The sequence below is a fragment of the Saccopteryx leptura genome, chromosome 3 (genome assembly GCF_036850995.1).
Source record: "Saccopteryx leptura isolate mSacLep1 chromosome 3, mSacLep1_pri_phased_curated, whole genome shotgun sequence".
NCBI classification, from domain to species: domain Eukaryota; kingdom Metazoa; phylum Chordata; class Mammalia; order Chiroptera; family Emballonuridae; genus Saccopteryx; species Saccopteryx leptura.
The window spans coordinates 338546906-338572745 of NC_089505.1; the positions used below are offsets into that span (position 1 = coordinate 338546906).

Consider the following 25840-nt stretch of genomic DNA (forward strand, 5'->3'; position numbering starts at 1 on the left):
AAATCAGCCCTGTCTAATAGAGCTTTCTGTGACAATGGGAATTTTCTTTTATGCTATCCCATATGGTAGTCACTAGCTGCATGTATCAATTTAGTATTTAAAATGTGGCTGGTTGACTGAGGAAGTAAATGGTTTAATTTTATTCAATTCTAATCAACTTGAGCACATTTGAGTAGTGGCTACTCTATTGGGCCGTGCAAACCCAGATTTTCAAGTCCTCCCTTCGCAATCAGGGAAGATCTGTGTACTTGACCCCATGTCCGTACCACATCTGTACCCATCATGGGATTAGTCTTGAATCATGGCAGTTCTCTCTCACCTGGATTACTTTCTTTCAGTGTCTTCAGTTAATCCAGATTCTCTTTGCTATTCAAGGGTCAGAGCAAACTTGACAATCTCCATGAAATCTTTCTGTCATTGGTGATCTTTTCTTACTGGCAATTTCCATTCTGTGCTTTTCCACCTCCATGAATGAATGAAAAATTCAACATAGACTTTCATATATAGTTATTTGCTATATTTTTGTTTCTTTTGTTATTGTTTTTCATGTTAATTTACACAGCTCTACCAATATTTATCTCTTAGAGAACAGGACAATGTCTTTTAGTTTTTCTATATTTCTCCTGGCACCAAGAAGATGGTGAAGCCCCAGAAAATTCCCATTGAATGCTTTGCTGATTGATTAATTATAAAAGAAACTTAAGTCTAAATCCTTGGTTCTATGTCTTGATTATTGAACAAGTCAAAGGCATTTGTGCAATGTTCCTGGGATGCATCTGGGTAAACTTTGAAGGGCAAACAATCTTCTTTGATCCAAGGAATCTATAAGATTGAGTTAAAATAAAGATCATAAGTATATACATATAAATTAAGATATAAGGGTACACTAAATTCTAGAGATGGTGATTAGGGATTGTGAACAAAGTTTGAAAAAATGGCTGTGAGTATCCCTTTCCTGAGAAGGAAACCCTTAAACAACTGGTCAAAGAATGGAAGTTTATAGCAGAGAAATGAGAAATAGAAAAGTTATTTCTTAAAAAGAAACATTTGAAAAAAGGTCATAGTGGAAGGACCAGGCATTGCGAGGTCAACAAAGTGCTTTTATATCAATATTCTATTTATTTTAGTATTGAGAGGGCATTTATGAATCTGTTTTTGAAAAATTTCTAAAATGTAGCAAATGGCATAGTACTTGCACTAAATATACAACAAATGAATGTTTCTGAACCCAAGCTTCTTTACATGTAATATTATGACTTAGAGTTTTCCCTAAAACTTCCTTTTACAATATTGTGATAATGAATATCTTAGAGAAAGGCACTGAATATGGTCAGGCTGGTACTGTGTGGTAGAATCTAATACACATATATAATGCTTATTATGTACTAAGCACTGTTCTTATTGTACTTTATTCATACATTTAATCCTTATAATCACTATAAGTAGGCATTTTACAGTTGGAGAAAATATGACACTTGCCTTAGTTTACACAGATAGGCAAAAGAGCTAAAACTTCACCCTAGAGAGTCTTGTTCTAGAAACTATGCTTCAAACCACGCTACTATAATGCTTGCACTGTAATATGTGTCCTCTCTGTAAGTAGTATTCCCCTAACTCAGAATCTGTGACTTTTGGATAAGAATTAGAGATAATAGACAATGGAAGAGATGTTTTATATGTTTGAGGAAACAGTTCCCGATACCTGCGAACACTTGAAGTACACTCGTGAATAATACAGAGTACAAAATTCATTTTGTTGAGTGTAGTTCTCATTGTGCAAGTGAAATGTGAATTCTATGCACAAATGGTAACTATTTTCACTGTAGTTGAAAATAAAATACCAAAAAAGATGTAATTTTCTTTTCTAAAGTGAGGATAAAACAGTTTGGATACATTTATTTTTATTTATTTATTTATAATAATGACTCACTTCTTTGTTTTAATTTCTATAACTTTGAAATTTTGTAGAAGTTTCGGAGTGCTTCTGTTGGGGCTGAGGAATACATGTATGACCAGACATCAAGGTAGGTTACCAGGAGATGCCCCTGGAAACTGATGAATTGATGTACCCCCAAGTTATACTTTTAAACCTTTAAATGTACCCCCAAGTTATACTTTTAAACATTTTTCTTTGTATACTTTTATTGAACAATCTGATTTTCTTTGTGTTCAATTCTTTTCTGTATACAAATGACTTCTAAATTACTATTCAAACCTTGACCAATTTTCTGAGGCCTCTATCCTACCTTTGTCCTTGTTGACTAGACATCCTTTCTTGGGTGTTCCTCTGAACTCATGTGCCTCCAAGCCAACGTGTGCATAATAGAGCTCATACTCTTTCTTTTTCTCTCCTCTCCTCCCTTATCCACTTCTTTTACATCTGGCCTTCTGCTTTTATTTCCTGTTGTGGCTAATGATGTCACCATCTTCCCCACCGCCACTCTAGAAATTTAGGGGGCTGCCCGCCTTCCTGCTGCACTTTCACAGCACCTGCCAAGAGCTGAATGTTGTGTTCTACCTGTCCTGTCCCTTCCAACCGACTCTTGTTCATTTTCTCCTGACCTATTGCAATAGAACTGATCTCCCTCTCCACATTTTCTTTCCCCTTCCATTCCACTCTGCACTGATCTACCAGCCAGGTCACATTCCAGTGCTTTCCATGTGCCAATGTGATGGGGATTAGGAATAAGACATAACCTCTCCTTACAAAAGGTCCATCGACTTTTGGAGGAGACAAAATTGGTGATAGTCAGATTTGCAATACATGCACTAAGTGATGAGTCTTGCTACAGAGATGCATAAACAGGAAACTGAGAGGACCTACACAGTATGTGGGGAAGTGTGTAGGTGGGAGGCAAAGCTTCATAGAAAGTGGAATTAGAGCAGGATCTTGAAGGATTACCAGCAGGAGTTTTCCAGGAAAAAAAGGAGAATTTAGAACATTTTAGGGTGAAGGACCAGATAGATGTTCAGAGACCTTGATTATGATCATGTCTAAAGACAGGAGAGAATGGCAAGAAATAAATTTATCTCTTACATTTATAAAATACTAGTGATTTTACCATTTCAGGTAAGAGTTAGACACAAATTCCTTACGAAGGTGGTCAGGACACTCTATGAGCCAGTTATTTCTTGCTTCTTTGCTTTTATATATATTGTCCTCTTCTAGTTTCCGTTTCTACTTAAATCCTCCTGGTCCTTCAGGGTCTTGCTCCAATCTCAGGCTCCCAGTCATCTTTTCCAGATGATCCTCGTCAGAATTTGGTGGAGTGGGGAGGGGAGAGGAAGGAATGCTAGAGTTCCACATCACCTGTTAGTATATAGAAACACATATGTAATTTAAATGCTATAAATCCAATTCACTGTATAATCAGCTGTCAGGTCAGTGAGAAGAACACTGAAGCAATGACCTACTAGTCCTTGACCTGATTTCTCTTTCTGTTGCTGCCATTGTTTGGTGGAGTGAGTGTTTCTCAGACTCTCAGCTGTGGAATCTGGAAGGTGGCTCTTCTCCTCTGTTATGAATAGGCTTGGGGGACACAAATCTCTTTAAATTATGTTCAAAACCATTTATGTTCATATTTGCTTTTTTCTGGGAACAGGTTACACCAGCTTTCTTCATTTTTCCCCCCAGCAATCTGTGCCCTAGACAAGTTGCAAGCTACTGGTCTAGGTGATTCTTAATATCCTGTCCAGGGCTCAAATTTTATGATTCAATGACTATATTGAAATTGTTTTTTCCAGGCAAAATGACAGGGTAATTGATTCTGTCTTGAATGATTTATTTCCCACCTTGTTCTAAGGTTCAATATTCTGGAATTTGTTTAGTTTATTATGTAAAAGGAATATAGTTTGTCCTTCAGATTTTTTTCACATTATAAAAGTTTAAAAACATTAAACATTGCAAAAGTAAACATAGAAAGCAAGAATCCCCCATAATCTTGTAAGTAGGCCATTTCTATGAGCTTAGAAACAGGTAGACTCAACGAGGAGCTTCTGTTTACCCAGAAAATACACAAAGTGTCTGTTATTAGTTCATCACTGTGTGCTATCTTGCTATGTAGCAGAGATAAATATTTCTGAATGGGCATGTTAAAAGATTATGATTTGCTCTGGCCAGTTGACTCAGTGGTAGAGCATTGGCCCAGCATGTGGAAGTCCCAGGTTCGATTTCCAGCCAGGGCACACTGAAGAAGCGCCCATCTGCTTCTCCACCCTTCCTCCTCTCCTTTCTCTCTGTCTCTCTCTTCCCCTCCCACAGCCAAGGCTCCATTGGAGCAAAGTTGGCCTGGCGCTGAGGATGGCTTCATGGCCTCCACCTCATGTGCTAGAATGGCTCCGATTGCAGCAGAGCAACGCCCCAGATGGGCAGAGCATCACCTCCTGTTGGGCTTGTGGGGTGGATCCTGACTGGGGGCGTGCAGGAGTCTGTCTCTCTGCCTCCCCTCTTCTCACTTAGGAAAAAAAAAAAAAAGAGAAAAAGATTATGAGTCATACCTGCTGCTTGTTTTAAACAACTAATTTTTTTTTCAAAGTCAGGAACGTGTTTTTGTTTTTTTTTAAGTTAAAGAATATTTTTAAAAATATTTGAGAAATCTCTTAGAGCAAGAATTTGCAAACTTTTTTCTGTAATGGATGATATAGTAAATATTTTAGATTTGGCATGTTATGCTGTCACAGCTATGCAATTCTGCTATGCAGTGAGAAAGCAGCCATAGACATTCAATAAATGAATGAACATGGCTGTGTTCCAATAAAATTTTCTTTACAACAATGGAATGTGAGCTGGATTTGGCCCATGGACCACTGTTTGCACACCCCTGATTTAGAGCAGCAACATTGTCATGAGATCTTTTGCAGGCTTAACAAACAAAACACAAAAAATCAAAAATACTCTGTTCTGGAACTAGATTTTTGGTAATAAATGTCTTCAGTTTGGGGTTTTCACATTTTGAAGTTTTTAAAAGTGGAATATATTTGCAATATCTAGGTTAGACAAAAAAAGGTGAAATATTTATACATGAACTAAACAAAAGCATTCACACATTGGTTTGTTGCTAGTATCAAAGTGGCAAACTCTATAATTATTAAGCTTCAGGCCTTGCTTATTGCCCACTAAGACCTAGCAGACATTCTCCAGCACAGCCTTGCACAATTGTCTTGGTGCATCACGGACTTTCTTCCCTTCTAAACCATCTGGTTTATGAGCCACTATCAGGAATGTTGTATACATTGGAATAGCAGTGACCTTTGGTCTGGTCTCATCTCTTTTTCCATATGCTGTGTTTTGTCTCTGAAATAGAGTAAATATTGGTTAATATTCATACAGAATGATATCAATATGAAATTGATCAGGAAGGCGGTAATGTCCAAGTGGGTGAACCTGACCACTGTTTGTTTTCTGTTCACAGTAGCACGTTTCAGTACACCTTGGAAGCCACCAAATCTCTCCGTCAGAAGCAGGGGGAGGGCCCCATGACCTACCTCAACAAGGGACAGTTTTATGCCATAACGCTCAGTGAAACTGGAGACAACAAATGCTTCCGACACCCAATCAGCAAAGTCAGGGTATGGGCCGCATTTCTTCAGTGAATCACAGAGGGATCAGATGAATACAATTGCTACCTCACAGCCTTATGGGAAGGGCATGAGAACAATTCCAAAATAAATAATTCTAGAACAAATGTCAGAGAGTTGGGGCAAGAGAACTTATTGGCTTGCAGTTTATCATTTTAATCAGTAACCAATAAACCCCAGGGAAGGGACGTGGTTGGAACATGCTTTCTGACTGTATCCAAGGGATTTTTCTGGCTTCATTCATTGCCTGGGTGCTACCTAGCTGTTGTTGTTTTCAGTCAGTCGGTTTTTTTCAAGTAGATGGCAGAGAGACAGAACATATTCCTACATATTTGCTGCTGCTTTCTTCTGTAAAGGAGGAGACTATTTGCCTGTGTCCCTGGACCCCTTGCAACTTTGTCTAAAAGCTACCTGCAGCCACTTGCTTACTCAGGAGCCAAGGGATGAGGCATGATATGATCCTACTAGGAGTGACTTGGAGGCATTTTCACATTCATTAGCGTTAGTCCTACTTGTGGGAAATGAAAATGCCCTGGAAGCCTGCCAACTTCTGGCATTCTCACTACTGCCAAGAAGGGAGGGAATTGATAATCCCCCTCTATTGAAAAGGAAAGCAGAGCTCTGAAAAGAGGTTGAAGAACTTCCTTGCCCTGTTATAAAATGATCTATGGTGGTGTGTGCGTGGTGCCCACCGCACCTTATTTCATCCATAGCTACTTCCTCCTATGCTCTCCAGCACCCTAGGAGGAATGCTGTGGTGTGTGCCTACTGCACAGGACAGCCCTGGTTTGCCCCCACCCCAGATTCCCATCCAAGGTAACAAATGAGGTAGAAGAGAAAGAACAGTCTCCAGGCACCTGCTGGCTGGCTGGCTGGCCTGTCTCTAGCTTTCCGTAGAACCACTGCAGTGGTGGTTTCCGTAGAACCACTGCAGTGGTGGTTTCCGTAGAACCACTGCAGTGGTGGTTTCCGCAGAATCACTGCAGTGGTGGTTTCTGTAGAATCACTGCAGTGGTGGTCTCTGATCACCTGGGTTTTCTGGCTTTGTGTTAGTGGGAAAGACAAGGAAGGGTTGTTGCTCACTTCTCCATCCCGCAGGCCTTCCTTCAAGGCTGTCCCAGTACCAGATCAGAGTTCAGGAGGCAGAGCAGTTGAGAGTGAGGGGAAGGTGTGGAGCCAATGCCTCACCCGAGGCTGAGCACGTCGCCAGTAGAAAGGTCTTTGTTGTGCTGTGCGCCCGCCAAGGGAGTTGGTACGTTCCCACCCGTGGTCAAGGCTATCGTGGAGGATAACAACAACAACAAGAACTGCAGAATAACAACCGACATTTATTGAGTATATCTTCTATGTGCCCAGCACAATGTTAAGTACATACAGTAATTAATCTGAAACTAACAACAACTCTGTGAAATAGGCACTCACTATTATTTTTAAATTGCAATGAAGAAACTTGGCCTTGTAGAAGTGAGTAATTAGCCAAGGTTACATAGCTAAAATGTGAGGAAACCAGGATACAGCTCAGACAGTCAGACTCCAGAACCTATTCTCTTAACCACTAAGGTGCACTGTGTTGAGTGGCGCAGAGGACTGATTTCATCTAAATGTGTAACTCACATACACCTTCTTAACATCATTATTATTACCCAGGAAGGATGAAGGTTAGTAGCCTAAGGCCATGACAATCGTTTGGAATATAGGTGCTTTTCTAAGAATTCTACTTTATTTTAATCATGAGAATAATTCGATATGGAAGTTTTATTTCCTTCTGTTCCATTTTGGCTAAAATTAAGAGCACTCCTTCTCTTAAGCTCTTGGCTCAAACTCCCTGGGAGAGGAGGATTGCAGCCCTCCGAGCGGACGCCCCTTACTCTTGGCTCGGGGAGAGCAGGCAGTCTTGAGGATAGAAGAGGCACTTGGAAGCTACGTCGCTGATTTCCGAGCACAGTGTCCCATTCTAAGTTGAAGCCCACAGACTTCGTAATAGCAGTTACAAACTTCCTTTTTCTGTATCACTGAATAAATAGATTTCCATACCAAGAATATGCCATTACTTATGCTAATTTGTTTGCTAGGAAAAAAAATGTCTTAGGTGTTTTGTATTTTAGAACGGACAGAAGTAAACAACAGCAAACTTTTACATGTACATGGAGAAGTTTGAAGAAGTGGGAGGGAGAAAAACGGAGAGCTGGCTAAGCTCATAGGTCTACCAGCACAGTGGTGCCTTTCTTCTTACCTCCATGCCTTTGAAGAGCACACTGTTTGTGATTTCAAATAAACAGATAAATATTTCTAAACTAGTTTTTTTTAAATAAACATCTGTTTTCTTGTGTAACAAGTGTTCGCACGTACATTGGGAATAAGCCAGATTTTGAATTGACTGCACAGGCACAAGCATGTGTTTAGTATCTACCATTTGTCAGGCACGAGGGCCCCTGTGGCGAGTGACACACTGTTCCTGTCCTCGTTGAGTTTGAAGTCAATAGGGAGGCATTGCCATTGACTGAATAATTGTAAATAATTAAGTAAATAACTGCAAATGTGTAAAATGCTACAAAGGAGAAATTATAAAGGAATGTAAGTCAATGAAATATTCTTCTGGAAAAGTAGGAAAATGTCTAAGAAATATTTTGGATATGAAGTGAGAAGGGAAGAGCCACATACATCCCTGACAACGGAATTAAAGTGTTCTTTGGATTTGTTTGTTTGTTGTTGATACCTTCTTCATTGTCTAAATGACAGTGAATTAACGTATTTTTTGTTTATAATGTAGAACCAAAATGATTTTTTTAATTCTTATTAGTTTCTTAAGCTCATTTTAAAGTATGTCACATTATATTGAAATAAATAACATTGTTGACCTTGTATCTTTTGGTTCATGAAATATCCGTGGCTTACACTATCTTTATCAACATGAACTCATCTTTGAGTCCTCCCATGACTTTAGTATTTTTCTCATTAATCTAGTATTCCAGACTGAGGCACTTAATTAGGCCAGACATAGATATTTGCTCCTTTACAATTGATGTCAGATTCTGTGTTTAAGGAAACAAAATTTCAAAAATGTGCTCTTTCTCAGTACAAGAAAAAAAAAAACGTTTGGTATTCCTACTCACCTCACAAAATATTCAGTTTGCTGGTAATTGGTTAATCTGGTTGTTGGTGACTCACAGTAAAAATTATGTACGATTCTTGTTTTCTAAGTGCTGTTCTCATTTCTGATCATCACTTAAGTAAGCTCATTTTAAAACAAAACAAACCATATAACCAAGCTTGTCTGGGTTTTTGTAAAGCCGGAAAAGCAACACGACAGAAAGATAGCTCTGGTAGAACTCCCAGAATTGGAGACCGTGCCCAGCACTGAGCACTGAACAGCTCCCCTCTTCTCCTCTCCTCTCCGCAGAGCGTGGTGATGGTGGTCTTCAGTGAAGACAAAAACCGGGATGAGCAGCTGAAGTACTGGAAGTACTGGCACTCTCGGCAGCACACGGCCAAGCAGAGGGTCCTCGACATCGGTAAGTTGACCTGGACTTCCCAGAATGGACTTTGCTAAACTGACAAGTTTGTCGTAATGCAAAGGAGGGCTCAGCACAGAAGTCATAGCTAGGACCCACTTAGCTCTTGTGTTGTGCCAGGCACTAGAGTAGTTCCTACGTTAGTACACCGAGTGCAAATCAGGCTGAGAAATCAAAATTGGGCTGAGTACAAAGCACTTTTTGTTCTATGAAAGTCAACTGTGTCCCATCAATAATAGTAACATATTTAGATTTTGCAAGGGTGATGTCAGTTTCTAAAAATGTGTTTCCATGCCTTTCTGTGTTTGAGCCTAACGGGCAGCCAGTCAAGCAGGCCAGAGGAACTCTGATCCCTCTGTGATATGAATGACCAGACTTGTTTGGCTCTAAGGCACTTGTGAAGGTCATGTGACTGGAGAGTGAGTGCTAGTTCTCTGATTCTCCATCCAGTGTTCCTTCATTTCAACACACGTCCAGTGCAAACAGTCCTATGAGCTTAGGGGAAGGAAACCTTTGAGAGTCCTTCTCTGGCAGTAAAGAAGTAGTGAATCTGCCAAGAATATTTCCTGGAGTCTGTAGACTCCTTAATATAACATCTGTTCTCTAGAGACCTGCAGTTCGTTCAACAGGATGCAGGACCCACTCAGGAAAGCAGAGCCAGGCCAAGTGGTGCCGTGGAAGGAATTTGTTGCAGAGGTTGGAAGAGACAAAGTATCATGAGATAATACAGAGATGAGCAACTGTGGGGATCTGCTTCTATTACCTGTAGGGCTGGAAAATCAAAGGGAGGTGGTGGTGGCGGTGTTGGGGGAGCCCCCAGAAAGAGCTGTGACCATGGTGGGGGCTGCTTCAGCAGGAGCTGTGACCACAGAGGGACCAATATTCCAAATGGAGGTGGGACCACAGAGGAACTGCTTCCAGAGACTCCTCTCAGTGCCAAGAGCAGGGAGAAAGACTGCCCTGGCTTCTCCCTGCCTCCTAATCTCCCACAAGTGCTTCCCATTGGCCAAATTTACCCAGAAGCCATTGGGCACATGACCCTAACAAATGCAGTTTGCAGGAATCAACCTCTGAGACACAGAGCAAAGCAGGCGAAGTCGGGCATTGGATCTTAAAGTTTCTAGAAATTACTTCGAATCACAGACAGTAGTATATGTGTTTCTAAGTGATTTTTAATATGTTACATGCTATTTCCATAAGTAATAAGTAACTCCCTATTTATAGACGTTATTACCCCATTTTCTGGACCAAGAGGCTGCAGTTCCAGAGAGTGCAAGTGAAGGTTTCCATTGTGTTGAATATCAGAAAGTATTACGGAGCCATTAGAAGGATGTTTACTTTGATTTCTGACACACTGCAATAATAGATTTTTCAGAACTTCTATTTACACTTGCTAGAACCCCTTGACCAATGGCAGAGAGGTTAGTAACTAGGTTAGGATTAGAGACTCCCTGTAGAACATATTGAAACTAATTACTGGTTTATCCTGCAGAATGTTTATACCACTCATTACCTCACTCCACACACTCCACATATGCTCAAGTGCATACACCCACAAACATATACTTTATATTAATAGTCCAACATCATTATCTAAATAAACAAAGAAACTGAGCCTACAGAGTCTCACTGACCCACCATCCCAAGTGACTTGTCCCCATTAATTAGTGCAAGAGCCAAGAACAGGACGTACTCTGAACCTCCAGGACGGACTGACTAGGACAAGGGTTTGGAGATTCTTGCCTTAACCTGCTTTGTAGCCAATCTGCATAGAGCAGAGAAACAATTTTATTTTATTTGAAAAGTTAGTCTTATAATTATTACCCAAGAATGAGAGGAGCAATTAAATAGAAATGTGAACTAGGTCCAAATAAGGCAAATAATAAAAGTATTTTACTGGCATACCTGTTGGATCAACTTTGATATTATGAGGTTTACTTTCCGTAGACCAGCATGATTTCTCACCTCTGATAGGACTTGAAATCTTCTCCCTCTTCTTTACCACCTGCCGCCTGCCCTCAGCCTTTGCTCTCATGTAATCCTGTACACACGCACATGCGCATCTACATCTGTGACTTTTACCAAATAGCTTCGTAGCCACTGGGGCTCCTTGCTTGGAACCTGAAACCAAGGCATTAAATCAGCCCTTCAGTTTCAAATGGAACATTGATTTCTTGACCACAATCTTTTCCCCTATCCTCAACCTAACATTTACTCAGACAGGATGAGAAAATATGCAAAAATATCATATAATTCATTATCTACTAACTTAAAAAAAAATTAAACAATGTGTCCCTCTGCCAGTGGGTGGAGAAACACCATTTCTAAGATACAGGGGTTGATGCTGCAGTGGCGGACACACCTGTGCGCGCGCCATGGGGGGGGGGGGGGCGGGGACTCGGGAGTGCGGTGCTGAGAACTTGGTGAGGCTGTACCCGGGCTCCGCCGAGCCGTCAGCAGAGCCCGCTGAGGGTGATGAGAGGCCAAAGAGCACGTGTGTTATACATTTGCCAGTTTGGGTTTAGTCCCTTCTAGTAACCCCCCCCCAAAAAAAGGAAGAATCCAAAATTATTTAATGTATTCCTTTTACTTAACCTCCATGAAACTGGAGGTTCAAGTCGGGTCTCCAAAGCCAGAGTTCCCGGATCTCCACCAGCCACTGTGGTCAGCAGAGCTGCCTGTGCGAGGGAGGCCCAGGGCCCAGAGAAGGACGTCTCTCCTCAGAGCACGGGGAGCTTTGACTCCCAGGTACCCTGTGTCCTGAGCAAGGTTCCCAGAAGGTTGTTTCTGCATCACACCAAGTACATCCCTTCTTAGAGAGCTACCTGCACCTTACACGTCTGGTTCCCTCACTTCCTATAGGCCTTTGCTTGTCGTCACCTTATCGGAGAGACTTTCCCTCTCACCTTACCTAACTGTCACACCCTCATCACTACTGTGTCCCCTTACCTTTATTTTTCTGCAGCGTGCTTTCTGCCAGACATGTTATTTATGTATATATGTTTCTATTTATTATCGTTTCCCCATCCTACTGGAGGGTCAGCCTGAGGGCGGACACCTGTCTGTTTTATTCCCTGCTGTCGCCCCAGAGCTTAGCACAGGGCCTAAGACATCGTGAGCGTTTGATGAGTATTTCCTGAATGGTTGAGTGAGTGAATGAGTAAATGAGTGAAGAAACGTGTGGCTGGCTACATGGACGGAAGGCAGGCCTCTGAGGAGTAAACTGTTTCTCAACGACAGCTCCCAGGTGCTCATTTCCTTCTAGGTTCCAGACTCTTTCCATATATCATGCATAAACATTTTTTTTTTTGTATTTTTCTGAAGCTGGAAACGGGGAGAGACAGTCATACAGACTCCCGCATGCGCCCGACCGGGATCCACCCGGCACGCCCACCAGGGGGCGACGCTCTGCCGCGACCAGAGCCACTCTAGCGCCTGGGGCAGAGGCCAAGGAGCCATCCCCAGCGCCCGGGCCATCTTTGCTCCAATGGAGCCTCGCTGCGGGAGGGGAAGAGAGAGACAGAGAGGAAGGAGAGGGGGAGGGGTGGAGAAGCAGATGGGCGCTTCTCCTGTGTGCCCTGGCTGGGAATCGAACCCGGGACTTCTGCACGCCAGGCCGACGCTCTACCACTGAGCCAACCGGCCAGGGCCTCATGCATAAACATTTTGTCCTTCATCCTCCAAACAGCTCATTTTGTTGTGAGAACTGAGATGGCGAGGGGTTAAGAATTTTACCCAAGGTCACGCACTTGGCAAATGGTGTAGGTGAAATAGAAACGCGAGAATGCTGAACTGTGCATCCCTTATTATTTTATTATCCTACGTCCTTACTCCACTGTATATTGTCTTTGCCTTTCAACCCCTAGATAGTTCTTTGCCCCCACCAGCCACTGATTACATGTGGAGTGACTGAAGACGTTCATTTGTTGAGCTCGCCCTGGCATCCGCTTCTCCCCTCTGTATCTTCCTCTCCGGACATGGAGAACGTCTTGCAGTCTGGGTTCCGACATTTCTGAAAGCCATTTCAGATATGTGATTCTTGTATATATATTTGGCCATGCACTACTGTTTTTTGGGAGTGGGGGTTGGGAAGAAACCTTAGCAACTAGCTCTCACTTGATATAATAAACAAATCCTGGTCCCATTGGATTCTGCTGCTTTTCAAAGCATACAAGCAGAGTTCTCCAGGTCTTAACAAGTTCTTTCTTGTGAGCTTGTTGAATAACAACAGTTATTCCAGGTCATAAATAAGTTTGCATTCCTGCGCCAGTGATCCCTCTGGAATGGATAACTTCTTAGACTCTCCAGTCCTTTGCTTGTCTCTGAGTCTGAAAGCACCTCTCTCATGGGACCTGGAGTTAGTGTTGGTCCCATATTAGGGAGTGACAGCTTGCAGAAATTCCACATGCATTCGGCAAACATGCCAAACCCTTTGTTAAGGACTGGTGACTCAGAGACAATTAAGGCAGAGCCCCTGTCCTTAAACTGCTCCTGTAGGAAGATGAATGGCTAAGATGTTCTAGGGTGAGTGGCAGTTTGGAAGAGTGTTCCAGAGGAGATGTAGAGCCCCTGTCCTTAAACTGCTCCTGTAAGAAGATGAATGGCTAAGATGTTCTAGGGTGAGGGGCAGTTTGGAAGAGTGTTCCAGAGGAGATGTTTATGAGATGTCTCTGAAAGGATAAGATTGCATGAGTTCAAAAAAGCCAAGAAAAAAGCACATGCATATGTGCAGGAACCAAAACAGAAAAACCCAAATGAGGCCGGCAAGTTATTTTATAAGGTCTGAGACACAGCACTGATGGAAAAGGTGGAAACTCTTATACGTGCTAGTGATTCAACCAATACAGAGAGTGGGGTGAAGGAAGGAAGTCTGCGTAACTGGGGTTGAGACAATGAGAGAGAAGGGCTTGGTAGTTGCGGAAAGGCTTGCTTTTTAAAGGGGAGTCTTCGGGCAGCAGGGGTATGAAGCATGAATGCAGTTTGCTGGTCTCAAGCTCCAGAAGGAGGCTTTCAGGTCTCCAGAGGAGACTGAGTCCGCCAGGGTATCTAGGGGCTTCAGGTGTAGAAAGCCTTTGGTTCTTACCACCTGTGCCCTGGTGGCAAACCTCAGAGCTGCAGGTAGAATCTGGAGGAGACGCTATTTCACTTCTCTGCAAACACCCAAAGTGGGTTTTTACGTCACCACAACAGATGTGGAATGTAATTAAGCTCTGAGTTTCTTGCCCTCTGTGGCTTTGATACTCTCTTGGCTCCATAAAAATCCTGTTTTGCAGTTTTGATGGCGAGATGTTGAAGTCTGTGTGTGTGTTTCTACTTTTTTATGTCGAAATGTAACATGCATACTTTGCTCTTAGTGAACTCATGGTTTTCTATTGTTGAACGGAGTAGATTTTAGGGACCCAGGAATACATATGAGAAAGATAATAAAAGTTGTATCCACATGTTGTCATTCATCCAAGAAGGTGTGTTCCATTTGAACATCAGTCCTCCCAGAACTCTGGTAAGAACAGGTGGAGGGGAACATGCAGTTATAATAGGCAAAGTAGAATATTTTGATGAATGGACATTCCTCTTTAATGAGTTGCAGTACTCGATTTCAGGAACTTTGCTAATCATTGAAGATTTTTAGCAGGACACTAATGAGATGATATTTGTATTTCAGAGGCAGTTCTGGGCCAGCATGGGAGGGTGGGATGAATCAGGCAATGGGGAGACCAGTTATAGCAGAAGAAAAGCTAATGCCCAGAGGAGTAAATTATAAAGGGAAATACAAAGGCCACCCAGCAACAGAGATAAATTGTAGAAGTGATAGACCTTCCATGATGCCTAGTTATGGGAATAAAGGAAAAGAAAGGGATCACAGAGGAAAATCATGGTTTTGTAACTGGGTGGGTACCTTGCCCTGAGGCAAGGGGGTCAGGAAGGGTGGTGTAGGCAGGCAGTGGAGGCTGGCCAGGTGCTGAGCTCAGCTGGGGCCACAGTGATTTCTGTCTACACATAAAGCAGGGCAGCATTTCCCTGGGACTCATTTGCATAGTGATGTGATCCAGCTTAGCACAGTGTGAGCCATTTAAAAAAAAAATATATATATATATTTAAAAATATATATATACTTATATATATATTTAAAAAAAATATATATATATATATATATATATATTTTAGGGGAGATAGTGCAGGAGACTCCTACATGCACTTTGACTGGGATACCCCCAGCAACCCCATCTTGGTCTGATGCTCAAGTACCTAGCTATTTTGCGTGCCTAAGGCTGATGTGCTCATACCAACTGACCTATCCTCAGAGCCCAGGGTCACACTGGAACCATTCGAGCTACTGGCAGTAGGAGGGGAAGAAGGAGAGAAGGGGGAGAGGGAAGGGAAGAGAAGCAGACAGTTGCTGCTCCTGTGTGCCCTGACCAGGAATCAAGCCTGGGATGTCCATATGCCGGGCTGACACTCTATCCGCTGAGCCACTGGCCAGGGCTTAAAAAATATCTGAAATGAAGCAGGTCACAAATCAAGTCTATTCAGACAGTGGACAATTCCAAAACCACTTTCTGGGGAAGGCACATTTTCTATTTGTTCCTTTCCTAGCAGGGAAGGAAAATTAAAAGTTCAACAAGTAATGTCAACTTTATTAGGAGAGCCAGACAGCCAGAAGCTATGACAGATAAACAGAGGTACATTTGCATAGACTTTCTCTCTCCTGAACACAATTAAGAATTACTTTACTCCTTTACAGTGCAGATGTTCTAAAAGAGGGAACATTTTAGGGGCTACATTATGGGTGGTCTGGATTGTAATGTAATCAGAATGCCACAAGTGCATACAAAGAAGCACCATTACTTGACAGTCACATTCACTGTGGCCATTATTGATATAATTTCGTAGCTAATTGTGAAATCAACCATTTGCTCTTTATTCCATCTCTGTCTTTACTTTGGGTTCACAGTAATCTTTCCCTGTAAGGGATTATAATACATCAGAATGTATTAGTTACATTGTTAATATTAATCCTGTAGTTCTCCACAGTAATTAGCAGGCAATTATAGTACACCTTTGGCTATTAACATGTGATTACAGGATTTTCATTTATGCCCTCTGACAGATCTATTTCTTAAGTGTCAGTTTTTAAATTGTGCTCTGTTGATAGCAGTTTTATATTCAGGTAAAGCCTTCCATGAAAACTTAAATTCCAACTATATCAAAACATTTCTTCAAGTTTAGTTCTAGTTTTCTTGGAGGATTCAAAGAGAACCCTGTCAGAAGACTCAAACACAGAACGTCGCTGACCACTGTGAATGATTCAGCTTGGCTGATCTGTCTAGGGGTAAAAGTTCTCTTCGTCTGGAGTCCTACTTCACTTTTGAATACAAATTGTAATTAAATTAGTTTATATTCTTTCCACCTTTGGGTTTTCCCAAGACGACTGGCTTTGGCTGTCCCCTCCCAGCATACGTCCTGCAGCGTATTTCCAAACCTGGGCTGGCTGCTTAGAGCTGTGCAGAAAGGTGGGCAGGTGGAGACTGGGGAGGGGGCTCGGGGAAGCAGCTGCCACGCTCCGGAAGGTCAGGCAGCCAAGTAATTCGCATGAATTCTAGGCCCCCAAAGGGCCTAGGAGATGAGGGGCCCCTGCAATTTACCTATCCCTTCACCAGGGTCTCCTACCCTGCTCTCAGTTCTGTTCTCTGAGGGCACTCTTCCCCCAGGATTTGACAAACCTGCTTTCTCCCTGCAGTGGGGTAAGTAAGGGTCGTCTACCTTATTTTACAAATAACTCAAGAAATGGGATTTTGATTTTTGATGTTTTCCTAGAGGGTTTTCACACTTTCAAATAGAAATGAAAAATAAATTTGAATCAAAACAAAACAAAACGCCTGACCAGGCGGTGGCGCAGTGGGTAGAGCGTCAGACTGGGATGCAGAGGACCTGGGTTTGAGACCCCGAGGTCGCCAGCTTGAGTGTGGCTCATCTGGTTTGAGCAAAAGCCCACCAGCTTGAACCCAAGGTCGCTGGCTCCAGCAAGGGGTTACTCGGTCTGCTGAAGGCCCGCAGTCAAGGCACATATGAGAAAGCAATCAATGAACAACTAGGGTGTTGCAACGTGCAATGAAAAACTAATGATCGATGCTTCTCATCTCTCTTCGTCCTGTCTGTCTGTCCCTGTCTATCCCTCTCTCTGACTCACTCTCTATCTCTGTAAAAACAAAACAAAACAAAACCCCTTGAGAGCCCCCCTAGTTAAAAATAAATAACAGCAACAACAAAGCCCTCGGGGCTGGTGAGAGTCCAGGGAGCGGGAGGTCTCAGTCACACCAGAGACCGGAGCCCTGCTTCCTCCGCAGGAGGACGGGGTGGGGCGTACAGCGGGCCCTGTGCGGCCGGGTCCTGCTGTCTGTCTGTGGCTCTGTCCGTGCCAGCTCGCACAGCGTGTGGCACCCTCTGTTTCACAGACAAGTGCTTGTAGCCACAGTTCCTGAAAATTCCTTTTCCTCTTCAACTTTGGTTGAAAACATTTATGTGATAAAAGTATAGTAGGCTATTAAAGTTATATATTTAAAAAAATAAAATGCAAGTATTCTTTCAAGTTTATTCTTAGATCAGGCAAAATATATTAATTTTCAATAATGTTTAAGCCGTCCTTGGTTTTCAGGAATTACCTGCAAGTTTCTGTGTGAGTCTTAGCAGCTCATTTTATTGGGGACAACAGCTTAGGGGAGAATCACTTCCTCCTCAGCACATGTGACTAGGACGATCTGGGAGTCCTAGAAGAAGGGTCCAGACAGCGCCACAGTCCACAGACTGCCCACACTGCTGGGTCCTGATCTTTGCCGACTCCCTTTCAAGTTCTTGCTGGGTCTTCCTCTTTCCTTCCACTCTATCTTTCTTAAGAGAACAGCCCACTTCCTACACCACACTTTAAACTATCACTCATGTCTTAATCCAGGTAGCCTATTTTTTATTACAGTTTCTGAATGTCAAAGCTATAGGTCTATCTTTGCCCCTCACCAGATTGTCTAATTATTTCCAACCTCTCCTTCGTTCCTTCTCTGAGGCTCTCCTTGCCTAGAATAGCTGCCCGTCTTCCTCCTTTACCTGGTAGACAGTTGACCCCTTCATAACTCGTTCCCCTGTCCCCACTTGGGTGAGTTCTTCCTGATCTTTCCGGGCAGAGGCAGCTGCTCCCTCCACAGGTTCTGGTTCATAGCTAGACAATAGCACTTCTCCATGTTCTGTGTGGCTTATCAGTTTACTTTCTATCACACCAGCTGCTGAGCTTCCTGAGTAGAGAGAGGACGTTTTTAACCTCTGTATTCTCAGCACCTGGATCAGAGCCTGGCGCAGAATAGATGCTCAACAAGAGGCGCCCGGTTGATGGGCATCACCGTGTGTAGTTTTGTGGATGGGCGTAACACCATGCTAAGCAGGCACGTGTCTAGCCAACTGGGAAAGCACGCTGGGATCATGCTTTCTCCTTTTCCATTCTGAAAGAATAAATTTTGGTCATAGTTTTCTAGATGCCAGGGTGCTAAATGTGTACTTGGTACATTAATTTCTTATATTTTAAAATATTATTTTATTATCCTATAGCCTTTTTGATGAAACTCGCTTAACAACTCTTAAGACCTAATTGCTAACATAGAAATATTATATACACACTAATAAACTAGGGGAAATTACTCCTTTTTATCATAACTAGAAATTATTATTGTTTCTCTGAAGCAAATAGTAGGAAATTATTTATATTTAAAAGCAAATTATTAAAAAAAAAAGAAAAGAAAGTAGCTAGATTTGGGAATTAAATATTACAGTGAATGTGGTCCTTTGCCCTGTTTCTCCACTGCTCCTGGGAAGTGTTTTTTTTTTTTTTTTTTTTGTATTTTTCTGAAGCTGGAAATGGGGAGAGACAGTCAGACAGACTCCCGCATGCGCCCGACCCGGATCCACCTGGCACGCCCACCAGGGGCGATGCTCTGCCCACCAGGGGGCTATGCTCTGCCCCTCCGGGGCGTCGCTCTGCCACGACCAGAGCCACTCTAGCGCCTGGGGCAGAGGCCAAGGAGCCATCCCCAGCGCCCTGGCCATCTTTGCTCCAATGGAGCCTTGGCTGCGGGAGGGGAAGAGAGAGACAGAGAGGAAGGAGGGGGTGGGGGTGGAGAAGCAAATGGGCGCTTCTCCTATGTGCCCTGGCCAGGAATCGAATCCGGGTCCCCCGCACGCCAGGCCAGGCCGACGCTGTACCGGTGAGCCAACCGGCCAGGGCCTGGGAAGTGTTTTTATCTGGTTTTAGGACATTATTGTTTAATAAATGTTTCCAGTAAAGGGTTTCCTTTCAGGGGACGATTTTGAAGGGCTGGATAGTTCAACAAAAGGAATGTTATAGCGAGAATGGTGGAAGACCCCTGTGAGAATGTTTTAATGAGAGAGTGAAATGGTCCCATAAAGAGATACTGGTTTAGATTATGAGCTTTCAAAATTTTCACACACACACACACACACACACACACACACACACACACACACACACACACCCTAAAGCAGGGGTCGGGAACCTATGGCTCGCAAGCCAGATGTGGCTCTTTTGATGGCTGCATCTGGCTTGCAGACAAATCTTTTTTTTTTTTTTAATTTTATTTATTCATTTTAGAGAGGAGAGAGAGAAAGGGAGAGAGAGATACAGAGAGGGAGAGAGAGGAAAGAAAGACAGAGAGAGAAGGTGGGGAGGAGCTGGAAGCATCAACTCCCATATGTGCCTTGACCAGGCAAGTCCAGGGTTTTGAACCGGCGACCTCAGCATTTCCAGGTCGACGCTTTATCCGCTGCGCCACCACAGGCCAGGCACAGACAAATTTTAATAAAAAATAATAATAACATTAAAAATATAAAACATTCTCATGTATTACAATCCATTCATTTCCTACTGCTCATGTTCATGGTTGTGGGTGGCTGGAGCCAATCACAGCTGTCCTCCGGGACAACAACAAATTTTTATTGGATAATGCATAATGTACATGGGTCGTTGTATGGCTCTCATGGAGTTACATTTTAAAATATGGGGCATTCATGGCTCTCTCAGCCAAAAAGGTTCCCGATCCCTACCCTAAAGCGACTTCATAGATCCACCACATTTAGTACTGAAAAATATTTTATTCTTGTCTTCACATTTACTGGGCACCACATTGCTTTCCCCCTGACAGTGGGACTCTCCTCTATCTTATCTATATAAGATCATATTTCTACCTCAAACATAGAATCTGTGCTTTTATTTGATGTTATGTGTTTTGCTTGGGGCCTAGTTATTTTCTTTCTTCAGAGATGCATTTAATGAAACAACAGATAGCCTGATGGTCTCACATTTTTTAGTCTTAACTTTTGGTTAGCTTAAACATTACAAAAAGCCCCTGGAAGTACAGTCTGATAGTTTGGGGAGACTCCTCTATTGCCTGAACAAAGCTCCAGCACCGGGGTTCTCGGCGTCTCCCGGGGTTCTCGGCGTCCCCGGGGTTCTCGGCGTCCCCGGGTTCTCGGCGTCCCCCGGGGTTCTCGGCGTCCCCGGGGTTCTCGGCATCTCCCGGGGTTCTCGGCGTCCCCCGGGTTTCTCGGCGTCCCCCGGCCTTCACTGGGAGCCTCCCGCTCATCGTGCCTTTCAGCAGAAACAAATTCATGTCTTCGCAATACCCCCATGTGTTAAAATAGGCAAATCTGAAGTTTTTCTTTTTTGTTTACACAACCTCAAACTTGCCAAGAGAAAGTTTTTTTCCAAAATTAAATTAAGCTCTTTGAGGTGTAGAAGCCAAAATAAGATGAAGCTAATCTGGAAAAAAAGTTCTTTGAACAGGCTCCAGGAATGTGGAGTCGCCACTAGTATTTCTGCTCTTGAAAAGCCAAGTAGTGAAAGAACTGAGTGCAAAATGGACGGGCGTCTCATCACCGTCCAGTGACCCTGTGAGGATGGGGCTGGCATGGCCTCCCTTTCGCAGATCAGGAAGGAAAGCAGCTTAGAGGGGTTCTGTGGCTTCCCGGAGGTGGCTGCTGAGTCAGGGGACGCACAGCCACAGTCCCCAGATCACAAAGGAAAATAGTGACAGCAGCAACAAGGACAAAGTTATCTTCTTGAAGAAATATATCTAAGAGAAATAGAATTTCAATTTTGAAATAATATCAACATCCTCTGATAATGGATGGAAAATAAACAGGAATAAGCACATGAGTAACTCAAATAGCAGTTATTGCAAAAGTCACTCATAGGACGAACTAGAATAGCCAATGCAGTGTCCTGGTCCCATCATGCACATAGCAGACGACTCCTATGTCTGTTAACCAGCTTGAAATGTGCGATGGGTTGGCCAAGATAACTAGGGAGGTTGGAAATGGAGGTTCCTCTGAATGGAACTTGAGCAGCTGAAGGGATGGGGTCTGTGGTTCAAATTTAGTGAAAGGTAATCCATGCGGGCATTTACAGTTCTTGTCATGTGTCTGTATCCTCACCACCAGCAACCTAAAAGCCATTTCTTTTGTCTGAAGCTGTTCAGTCTGAAACTCAGAAGTGCAGTTATATGTGTTTTAAAGTTATTTCTGACACTAATGGCTCTTAGGCACTAGAATTGGTCTTTGAGAGACTATTGAGTGTCTTATCACAGAATGGTAATTGTCATGACTCTTACTACTTAATAAAGTACCATCACTTGAGAAAGAATTCAATTTTCTTTTATAAATTAGTGTTGGTTAAACTGGGGAATATGACAGTTTCTGGAAATGTCACTTGGAGTGGAAGGACGTTGGAGACTGTTGTGCTAGAGGGAGGGAGACCTGTTAGTTGGCCTGGGGTGAGGACAGCTGATTAGCCACTTTGGGCAGTAACTTCTATTCCTGTGTGCCTCTAACTGCTTGTTCCCACACCTACCCCTAAAATTTTAGTATATTAAGTAATAAGGCACAGAATGGAAAACAAATAAAACATGACTAGGTCAAGCAGTGTACAAGAACAAATTATTTACCAAAGCACTAACTATGTCTGCATTCATTCAGTAAACAGGCTTGCCCTGGCTGGGTAGCTCAGTTGGTTAGAGCATTGGCCCAATACAATTGCAGGTTCAATCCCTGGTCAGGACACATTAGAGTCAACCAATGAATGCACAGATAAGCTGAACAACAAATTGATGTTTCCTTATCTAAAATCACTAAATAAATAAATAAATACCTTTTAAAAATTATTAAAAAGAAAGGAGACAGTACCAGGGATGAGTTTTAAAGAAACAAAATAGTGAGAATGAAGTTAAATCTTAGTGAGTAACAGAGGAATGAAAAGAGGTTCATTTTAAGCCCATCTAAATTGATTGAATTCAGAGCTAGAAGCCATGGTACATTTATAGGTGCATAAGCATCTGTGCTGATATGTCTGCATATAGGATATGACCTCTGGCAATTAAGAATCAAGTTTACAGGTCAGGATCAGCATTTTTAAAATGAAACCAAATAGAATAAAAATACTAACATACATGGAACACAGTACTGGGTGACAATGTAAAATGCCTGCTTTACTCTAAAATTATGGGTAAAGCAATTGAAAGCTGTAACACTGTCTCATACAATTTCTTCTCTAGAAACAAGAAGGTGAGTCAAACCCAAATAAAATACTAGTTTTAGCCTAAAGGGAAAATTCCAAGAAAGGTTCCATCTTAAGTATCTGTGAGGATATCATAAGAAACCATGGAGAGTAAATAGTAATATTATTAATTCCTGCTTTAATATCAAAGAGTCCCTCTTCTTTTCCAGCCACATTCTATGAGTCACAAATGATGCCTTCATCATTTCAGATATCATTGTTCCGAATTATGTGTGGAAAAGTGCTCATTTGTAAGGTGGTATATCACAGAAATCAAAGGGCTCTGGCTTCTTAAGTTGGCCCCTTAAAACTAAGTGACTGTTAGGGAGGGAAGGTGCTTCCCTGTTTCCTCTTCCACAAAGTAGGAATAATTTAAAAAGCTACCGATCAGAATTGTCCAAGGCAATGTTTGTGAAGTGTATACATTTAGCATACACTCAGCTCCTAAAAAACTGGTGCTGTTGCTCAGGGGCCAGGACCAGATGACAGAAATACATTTAATACATACCTCTAAAACTCAGCTCAAGTGTCAACACACTAAGGAAACTCACTTTACCTCTGACTTGGGAGAAAAGCATGATAAAAGAAATAACTCATTAGAGTTCTTGTGAGTAGTCATTCAGGTTTTAAGGAGTTGCTTTTTTTTTGATTTTGAAAAACAAAAAAAAGTCTCAGAACCTACTTGGACTAAGGTTTATTTATTCTAGCTATTTCAAGTCAGAGCGAATCCTTCTAAAAGGACCCTCAGCTATTTCCTGAGTTTGAGCTGATCCTATGTGACCTTCACAGACAGAGGGGAGCAGATGTTTGAGGTCAGGTGGGATGGGCGAAGTAAGGACCAGTGTTCCGGTCACCCCCATGATACTAACAGGCTCTCTTATCTTAGATACCGTCTCTTTTTTGTAGATGAGGAAATACAGGTTCAGAGAGGTTCTGTAACTCACTGAAGGTCAGAGGGCTTGCTGGGAGGAGAACAGAAATTAAATTTAGGTCTGTGTGTCCCCATCACCAGTGTCCTTTCTTCCTGTTCCTTGGGCACTGGCCTAGAAACAGAATCCTTGTATATCCTGTTCTCAAACATGTAAACTACCCTGAGTTCTTGGCTCGGACGAAGAAGCTTTGTAGGCTGCAGAGTGTGCACACTGAATTGGCAATGGTGCCCTGAGCTGTTTGCAGCATTCCAGGTTCATTACTTCACTAGTCCAGACAGCATCCACGCCTTTCAGAAGAGAAGCAATTTTTATATTAATTATACCACTCCTTTTAATCTCCAACAATATATACAAAAATAATTAAAAGAGGCAGCTATAATTTACCAAGCATGTGAAACTTAATTAAGGGGAAAGAATTAAAAATTCCTTTGACAACATTCCAGAATCACACACATATACCACTGATCATATGCAAAAAATAAAAAATAAAAAAGATAACAAAATGATTTACCATCATGCTGCCCATAACAGTTAAAATAGAATCCAATCCCATCATTTCTGGGTAGAATGTAACTTGCCGTAAAAATACACGAGAGCGTTGCATATACACCCACGCTCAGCAGCTGCCTGTGAAACACTGTACACTGTATCCTCACCCCTACCTCCCTTGGTTTTTCCGAAGACCTAACTCTTTCAGTCTTGGTGGTGTCTGCAGGATATGGAGATGCTTTCTCTGCTTGTCTCCCGTGCGGCACCCAAACTCAGCTTTCTTTGTCACGGGATTTGTAATCACCCAACAATATCTAATCTCTGCCTCATCGAACTCTGCTCAGCACTTCCCTACCAGCTAGTTGCCAAGTAGGATGTGCTGTGATTATTCCCTACAAGATGTTAGTATCTGGTGACAACTTCATGTTTTATTTGCAAAATAAATATAGGCAGCGGTTAAAAGTTTGGCCTTTGGACCAAACAGACCTGGATTCAAATCACACATTGGCCTGTCACCAGTGACATGATTTTCTACAAGCAGCAACTTCTTTGTGAGGAGGATGCTAATACCTACCTCACAGAATGGTTGTGACAATGCCCAGAACCAGAGGAATGAGTATTTTAGAATGGGATCACAGCCTTGAGAGCAAGCAGACTTCTGTAGCAGGTGGTACGCAAGTCTCACCATATAGGTAAATGCCTGATCTTTCTATATATATATGATGTTTGTGTCTACCCAAGAGGGAAAATCTTTAAGGAGAAGGGCAAGCTGTCATACAGACTTCACTGGTGGTTTGTGTAGGATCTCAATGACAGACATAGTGCTTTCTAAGACCATATGTGGAGTGAAGCAAATGAACCCAAAGGATTCAGTCATTTTAATTTGCTGTAGAACAGTGCTACCCAAAGTGTGGTCTGGGTGATAGACTGGCAACATCATTCCCACCTGGGAACTTGTTAGAAAGGCAAAGTCTTTGCCACATCCCAAACGAAGTGAATCTTTGGGGATGGGCCCAAACAACGGCATTTTACTAAAGCCCTACAGGTGATTCTGATGCACCCCAACGTTTGAGAAGCACTGTTATAGAACATAAGGTACAGGAACCAAGACTCATTCTGTCTCTTTGGGGGCATCCTAACAGGCTCTGAGAATGTCCGTGGCTGTGCATTCCCCACTCCACACTCTGGCATTCCAAGGACACACACAACCAGAGAGAGGACCCTGCAAAGTTTAGCTCTGTCACTGGCAACATGACTTAACAACGAAATCCACTTTATTTTTATTTAATTAGACTCCCATTTCTTCTTCTCATGGTTTTATTCTTCTTGATGCTTCATGCTAGTCACGCACTCTAGGATTTTCCTTTGTATGCAAATTACTAAAATTAATAAGAATGGCCTTTTAATTCAAATTTAATTAGTGTACTTTTTTTTTTTTAGAGATCCATTTCAGCCAGTTATAATTTTGTTCCATCATGCTGGTTTTTAGAAACATCCTAGCTATCTTCCTATTTATATCCCCGCCCTCCCCAAGTAGATATTAATATTATATAGATATTTACAAACCAGAGTACAAATCATGTAGCTTCAATGTTGTCTCATCCTTTTTTTTAGGGAAAACAAGTCCATTTAAAATGTAATGTGTTTACAGTTTTGTGCTTTGTAATTCATTTAAAGTGGGATGGTTATTTTTCAGCTATCGTGGCTATCATGCAAGAAAAAGC

The 25840-nt window shown here is 42.3% G+C and overlaps 1 protein-coding gene and 1 long non-coding RNA gene across 4 annotated transcripts in view; one reads left to right on the forward strand and one right to left on the reverse strand.

The window, feature by feature from the left end:
- Nucleotides 1-25840, forward strand: part of GRHL2 (grainyhead like transcription factor 2) — a 171729-nt gene that overhangs the window by 68684 nt on the left and 77205 nt on the right. For all 3 annotated transcript variants that reach the window (XM_066379250.1, XM_066379251.1, XM_066379252.1), the window contains exons 5-7: nt 1969-2024; nt 5412-5568; nt 8978-9089. In XM_066379250.1, the coding sequence (XP_066235347.1) occupies nt 1969-2024; nt 5412-5568; nt 8978-9089 (325 nt within the window). The remainder of the gene's footprint in view (nt 1-1968; nt 2025-5411; nt 5569-8977; nt 9090-25840) is intronic.
- LOC136401286 (uncharacterized) lies at nt 340-4456 on the reverse strand. The gene is made up of 3 exons (XR_010750493.1): nt 4381-4456; nt 3097-3310; nt 340-822 (listed from the first exon to the last, which is right to left on the reverse strand). It is a non-coding gene; the product is annotated as an uncharacterized lncRNA (long non-coding RNA).